Source organism: Lynx rufus, unplaced genomic scaffold (genome assembly GCF_022079265.1).
Source record: "Lynx rufus isolate CCGP_SWC_20201006 ecotype Redwood Valley unplaced genomic scaffold, mLynRuf1.p SCAF_8, whole genome shotgun sequence".
In the NCBI taxonomy this organism is placed as follows: Eukaryota; Metazoa; Chordata; class Mammalia; order Carnivora; family Felidae; genus Lynx; species Lynx rufus.
The window spans coordinates 105,646,175-105,653,248 of NW_025814896.1; the positions used below are offsets into that span (position 1 = coordinate 105,646,175).

Sequence of the window (7,074 nt, forward strand, 5' to 3'; positions counted from 1 at the left end):
CCTTGGTAAAACTCAGTAAGCTGTCAGGACTCACACCCGAGTCCCTGTCAGGACTCACACCCAGCCTTGCCCACTGACCTCTTGGCTGCTTCTCCTGGGAGATGCCTTTTCCAGGAGAAGGGAGATGCTGTGTTTTGAGTATTTCATCTAAGGTACAAGTTTCATACTCACTATTCTCACACATGCCAGCAAACACAATGATCTTATTTCCACTTTACAGATGAAGGAACTGACGCTCGCAGAAATCAAGGCACATGACCAAAATTAGACCACTCACGAGTGGTGGAGAGGGGATCCGACTCCAGAGTGTGAGCTACACCATTCTCACCAAACCCAACGCACTGACCCACTGGCTGGCAATGGTGTGGGTAGGGAGGCGGTTGATGAAGCATCATTACAAGTCTGAGCACAATAGTTGGACCTGCCTTTTTAGTCCTCTCTCTCGGGAGATAGGACTCGATACCACTGGTCACGGTACAAGAACAGCAGCAAAGTATCAGGTATGGCTTGCCCCCGCCACAAGCACCTGCTGAGGTGGGCTCTTGGGTCAACTCCTCCCTTCGTTCAGGAGTCAGAGCCTCCTGGAAGTCCCCCCAAAATCAAGGGTGGCAGGGGCAAAGCCCGGCTGTGACTTCAGGCCTGGGAGTGTAGGACCGTCCCCTTCACGTGCTCAGCAGAATAAAGTCCACAGACCTGAATGCCCAAGCCCCACCCAGTCCACCGCAAGCCTAGGGTGTATCCGGAGAGGACAGAGGGTTCCCCAATGCCCTAGCATCCCGACAGGCCACAGCTCCATCCACTCCCCCTGACTGTGGCAAAGAGGACATATTCATTGCAAATCATTCCCAAAAGACAAACTTTATTTTGACACCTCAGAATTTGGCAAGGAAAAAGGCATAGCAACGACAGTATAGTCTCACGTGCGGAAACCTCTTCAGATACGTGATCTCACTGGAACCTCACAATCACCCTGCAAGGCAGGCAAGCAGGTCTCTCCTATCCATTTTCTGAAGGATTTGTCAGGGGTCACCCAGCTTCCACACAGGACTGTAAACATTCCACCCAGATGCCTCTCTGTGTGTGGTCCAGGCTCCTCAATACCCAGGGGTGGGCTGGGATTTCACCAGATACATGCAGTTACCTTAACTTCCCCAGCTATGAAACTAGGGATCAGGCTGTCTCATCTCTATATAAAGGCCCTTCTCATGGATGTGACCTATGCGTACCACGATTGCTAGGTCTATGGTGGCTGGACCAGGTGGCCAGCCAAAAGCCTTGGCAAGCCCTGGGCACAAATGAACTTGGAGCCAAGCAGGGGGGGACCAGAAGCCTGCTGGCCCACTGCTGAGCCACTTTCTACAGGAACCCCACTAGGAAGGGAGTTCTGGTGTGGGCAGAAAAAGGGGCTCCTCCTTGCTCCACGGACCCCAACCTGTTGGGGAGGGGGAAAGAGCCTCCCTGCCCCCATCTCTTGTTGATGACCAGCTTTTCTGACTCTTCTCCAGAACGAAGGTGGGGCTGCACCTCCTCCCTCTGGCTCAGAGCTAGATTCAATTTGCTACCTGCATCAGGAGGCCCTCCCCAGTCCTCAGAATGGGAGGGCCCCACGATGGGACCACCGCCTTGATCTCCCAGCGACATACAGGGCATTTGGCCAAGTCCCTGAAGACCCGCAAGGCACAGTAGCTGCAGAAGTGTGTGTGGCCGCAGGGAACCAGGCAGGTGTTGGCAGCGTGGTGGAAACAGATGGCACATTCCTCTCCTGCTGTGGCTGGGAAAGGGGACAACACGAGTTGGGGCACGTGGGGGCAAAGCGCGGGCAGCCTACTCATGCTATAACCACAGGACAGAGAACCACGCAGGCCTATTTTGACTATTAATGAGAAAATGCTCACAACATAACCAAATGAAAAGAAATGGGAAGAAAACCATACTGCACATACATATATATCATAAAATTCCAACTTGGAAAAAAAAAGGAAAACAGCACAATTCCTCATAGATATATGACTACAAAATAGTAGGAGGAAATCCCCCTAAGAGGCAGTGGTTATTTATTTATTTTTTTACTTCCTTATGTATCCTCTAATATTTATTTTCTTTCCGTTTGGCAAAACTTTTATTACGAACATGGACTGCTTTTTCAAGCGGGGACAAAACAACGTTATTTGTTCACGAATGTGCTCTTGTAACTTGAAAAGTTAGCCAATGTTCTAGAAGGCAAAGCTATTAAATTGCTTTTAGGTTTCTAGGAGGCAGAGCCAAATCTTTTGGCCTAAAGCCCGTGGGAGACTTCGTGGGACTCGGAAGGATTTTAGCCAGTTCCCAGAGCTGGGGCCTCCCTGGGGTGGGGGTGGGGCCTCTGGTGCTAGAGTCCTGGGGAGCCTGTCCCTGGCTCGCTGGGCTCGGGGAAGCCACTCACCTTCCGGCTGCAGAGACTCATCGATGAGGGCCCGTGGCACGGTTGAGGGGAAGGCACTGGCTGTGGGATCTGAGGGAGAGAGGGAAACTCAGGACCCAGGAAAGCAAAGCCCAGGTGCTTCCACCCTACCAGGCCCTTGAAAGAGTTCCACCTGCTTGCTTGCAGTGCTGGAGCTCCCCGCTGATCTTATGGCCCCAGCCACCCCTTCCCCAGCTCACCCCAGCAGAGAACTTGTGAAGCTGTCGACGCTTTTTCCTAAAACCACCCTTCCTTTAAACATCTCCCCTTTGCCCTGGTGCCGCCGCCTGACTGGAGACCCTCAGCGTTACCCACCTTCCTAAACCCGGATGTGCATTAAAATCCCCCAGGAGGTGGGGAAAACAGGTGCTTGGCTCTACACCAGACCTACCCAATCGGGCGTCCCAGGGGCGAGACTTCAGCCGCTGTGACAAGGGATTTTATAACCGGTAGGGGTGGGGGAAGAGGAAATGGACTGCTGTGTAGGCCGGTGGACAACCAGCACAGGAATGCCAGTATTTCTTTCTATAGACGTTTCCTGTATCCACTCTCCCTCAAGTCCACTCTCCTTTCAGGTGGCTAGAGGGATGGTTACGGTTTCCCCACTCATTGACTGGACGGCTCACTCTGCCCCCACCGGCAGTCTTCCTGTGCACCTCTAACCGCTTCCACTTCTGTTCCCTTTGCTTGCCACCCTTGACTCCCCTGAACTCCTACTAAGGCAGCAAAACCCAGCCCCCGACCTCTCCTTTTGTGAAACAGCCCTTTGACAGATGTTTGGAGTGCTAGTCATAGCATTCCCTAGGGACAAGGCTGCCCTCCCTTTGACTGGGGTCTTGTCCATCTGGCGTCTCCAGTGCCAGTGACGTAAAACTGACCGTATAGGAAAAGATGAAAGGCTCTCCCCACGGCTCTGGATGGGGACGCAGTACCACCCGAGCCACCCGAGGGGCGGTGCCCGGGTCCTCGCGGATTGTCTCACCCAGTAGCTTGATGGCCTTGGTGGTCCCGTACACGTCCATCACGGCCCAGAGGGGGGCGCCCATGAGCACGCCCTTGCGCAGCAGCAGCCGGGGGCCCGAGTTGACCCTGACGAAGAGCCGGCCCCTGCGGTTCACCCAGAAGCAGACCACGTCCCCCGCCAGCGCGCAGCCCTCGGGCAGCATGGCCGCCCATGTCGGGCTCTGCAGCTCCAGGTCCGGGCACACGAAGGGTGGCAGGCTGGGCGCGGACACCCGCGCGGGGTCCAGGCGCGTGAAGCCCACGCGGAGCCCGCCGCACCAGCCGCCCTCGTGCCACACCACGCGGACCGCCACCCGCTCCCCGGGAAGCACCGGCCGCTGGCTGAACACGATGCCGTCGTGGAACGTGGCGTTCCTGCGCGCAGTGCACCGCTGGGCGTCTAGACGCACCTGCGCGCCCTTGGCCTCAGGGTGGAAGCGCAGTGTCTCCCGGGGCGCCTTGGTGTCTGCGGAGATGGGGGGGGGGTGGGTGGAGGGATGGTGACGTCAGTGTGGTCTGGATCCGGACTCATTTGTTCCCCAGAGCTATCTCCGCCCCCCACCCCCGCATCTCCCCGGGGCCATTGCCCCTGCCCTCATCCAGGGAGCCCCCAGAGACCTGATTAGAGCCTGGTGAGGAACACACTTTGCATGTCTGGGATCTGAATTCCCACTGTGAATTCCCCCACCTCAGTTCCCCTCCCGGAGGGATGTTGTAAAATCACGCCTACATGTACCGGCTCTAAATACCTAGTCCCGGTTATTGGCATTAAATAGAAAGAGCAGGTGTTAGAAATAGTATACATAATATGATCCGGGTTTTGTTCGACACATATGTTTAATATACACACATATATTCTCCCTGTATCTAGAAACAACCTGAGAGGAGATGGGTCTGCTAATGGTGCTCAGCTCTGGCAGATGGGTCCTGGTATTGCAGCTGTTTTCCTCTCTGTTTGTCTGACTTTATGATTGTCCCACAGAAAACCTGCATCATTTGTGAAGGCCATGGCCCCCAGTGAGGGTGACTTCCTTTTCCTAGGAGAGAAAGGGGTCCAACAGCTCCCCCACAGAGCCAGGTGGGGCGGCACAGGCTAGAGAGGGAGTGCCAGGTTGTGGCGGGGGCGGGGTGTCAGAATGGTGGGCTGGGCCAGCCAAGGCCCAGGGCTGAGCTTTGAAATCCGGGGACTTCCCGACCCCACTCCACTTGGCAGTCGGGAGGGGAAGTTCCCTACTGGGCAGCCTTTCCTCTCAAGCCTCAGGCCTGAGCCTGGAGGAAGCTGGTGAGCTTCCTGAGCCAGAACTGCTCTCCTCCCTTACCCCCCTCTCGTCCTGTTCTTTCTTGGTTAGAGGAGGGAAGCTGAAAATAGCGAATTCAATCAGCAGGAGCCTGGGTGGCTCAGTCGGTTGAGCATCGCATCGGCTCAGGGCATGATCTCACAGTTTGTGAATTTGAGCCCCACATTCGGCTCTGTGCTGATAGCTCGGATCCTGGAGCCTGCTTCAGATTCTCGGTCTCCCTCTCTCACTGCCCCTCCTCTGCTTAGGCTCTGTCTCTCTCTGTCTCTCTCTCAAAAATAAATAAACACTAAAAAAAAAAAAAGGGGGGGGGAATTCAATCCGGACTTGAGCCTGAACCCAACCCAAAAGAGCAAGGCCCCTCCCCTCCCAGATCTCATCAGCTTCTCCAGTTCTGCTCCTCTGATTACTCACAAGCCTGCAAGATTCCAACGGGTCACAAGGTGCAACCCTCAATCTGGTCAGGCACAAGGGACACCCTTGAGGTCATAGTCAATCTGTTCCCGATGGATTCAGGCCAGAGGCAAGCATATCATGGTTCCATGGTTCCCCTCGCTGAGGCATTAGGAACAAGCACTCACTCTGGCCTTGGGGACCTCTGAACCCGCTCACAGGGTCCTGCTATCCAAGCTCACCCCTCCCTCACCCACATCCCCTGCATGTCACCCCTTCCTGGAATACCCTAATCTCTCCCTCCCTTCCTGATAGTCTGCCCAGATGCCTTTCCCTGGAGGCTATGCACAAGCAAAGGGGAGTCCCCAAGTAGGCACGGACGGTGGGTGACCAGGAGTCAGAGCCGAGGGCCCTGACATCGGATGGACTTGTCTTTGGGCCTACTGCAGAGTCACTGCAGGAGCTCTGAGGAGGGCAGCCGTGTCTGATACCCAGATTCTAGTCCCCGCTCTGTTGGTCACCTATGCAGGTCACTGCCCCACTGGGTATAGGTCTCCTTATCCACCAATGGGATCGATATGCATGGTCAGCCAAGACCTGCAGTCTCCAGGTACCTGCCTGGAGATCCTGAGTATGAGGAGCCGACTGCCCCCCTGGGTAGGCATCGTGACTTTTGCATGCCTCCCCTCCCCCCACCGCCCCCACCACACCCCCCAGGTAGATTCAAAGAAAATCTTGGCAGTAAGTCTCTTGGAATCTAAGTAACTGAGGGTCAGCCCCCTGCTCAGCAAGGACCTCCCCAGATCTCTATCACCTTCTTCATCACCACCCCTCCAGTCACCAAGCCTCTTGGGTGCCAGGCACCTGTTAACCCTTACAGCTTCTTTCACTCCTCCCACAACCTGCAGGGAAGCACCCAGAGGGAACTGAGTTGGGGTGGTTCTGCACATCTTCACAGCCAGGAGTGGAGGAGCCGGGGCCCCACTCCTGCCGCCCACACTCCTTGCTGCCTCCTCCATGGCACCACCGTGACCTGGAATCCAGACACAGTTGCCACAGCAGCAGCAGCAGCAGCAACGGAAGCTTGGCCCCCACCGTCCTCACCACCTCCCTGCCCCCCAAGCTCGGGGCAGTACCTGCTGCTGGTGTGTGAGCCTTTGGTGCCCTTAGGGAGCCAAGGGCTGAGACTCCAGGCTCTCTGCCTGGGAGGGAGCAGGGTTCTGAGACACAGTCTGGATCTCTGGCAGTAAAAGCAGATTCTCTCTCTCCTGCCCCTGCACACCAAGGGAACGCTGTGGTCTCCGGTGAGGCTCTCAGAGAACCACTGTGCCTGGCAACCTTTTGGTCTGTGCTTCTGACAGCCCTATAAGCTGTCAGGCAAGGTGAATCGCATTGGCCCCAGCCTGCAGATGAAGAAACTGAGGCCCTAGGGAAAACTGACTCGCCCAAGGTTCCACAGCCTCCCCTCTGCCTCTTGCATCCCTTGCAGACCAAACTTAGGGCTCCCACTTACCAGCCTGGGAGGAGAGCTGGGCCCCCATCAGCCTGGGATCCTCGGGCACGGATACCTGGATCTGGAAGGAATTGTCTGGAGAAGGCCAGTAGACAGGTTTCCAAAGGCTCAGCAGGTCCCTTCGTTATGGGTCAGGATCATGTTACATAGTTGATGATTAATTAGATGTTGCTGTCACGGGTTATGATATCCAGGGAATTTCCTGATGATTGCCTCTGGCTCACCACAGAACCACTGCAGCTGGCTGACCTAAAAGGAAGCAACGACTGGGGAGGTGGCCCGGGCAGGATTTAGGATAGACTGCTCCCTTACTTCTGACCAGTCGTTCTCCGCCAGGCTGTGCATTATCATGGCTTGAGGCACATTTAGAAGTACTCACGCGCAAACTGATCCCAGTGGCACAGGGTGGGGCCCAGCATCAAAAGCAC

The 7,074-nt window shown here is 55.7% G+C and overlaps 1 protein-coding gene across 1 annotated transcript; it reads right to left on the reverse strand.

Annotated features, from left to right (window-relative positions):
• Positions 1-1,550: 1,550 nt before the first annotated feature.
• On the reverse strand, positions 1,551-6,674 carry NEURL3 (neuralized E3 ubiquitin protein ligase 3). The gene is made up of 4 exons (XM_047069208.1): positions 6,647-6,674; positions 3,423-3,908; positions 2,423-2,491; positions 1,551-1,771 (listed from the first exon to the last, which is right to left on the reverse strand). Exons 1-4 carry the CDS (start codon positions 6,672-6,674, stop codon positions 1,551-1,553), a joined length of 804 nt encoding a protein of 267 aa, XP_046925164.1.
• Between the last annotated feature and the right edge of the window lie 400 nt (positions 6,675-7,074).

Coding starts and splice junctions, on each gene's coding strand:
- NEURL3 (XM_047069208.1), bottom strand. CDS start 6,674: ATGGGGGCCCAGCTCTCCTCCCAGGCTG. Junction 3,909..6,646: donor CCAGCTCTCCTCCCAGGCTG/GTAAGTGGGAGC, acceptor CCATCTCCGCAG/ACACCAAGGCGCCCCGGGAG. Junction 2,492..3,422: donor CAAGGCCATCAAGCTACTGG/GTGAGACAATCC, acceptor TCTCTCCCTCAG/ATCCCACAGCCAGTGCCTTC.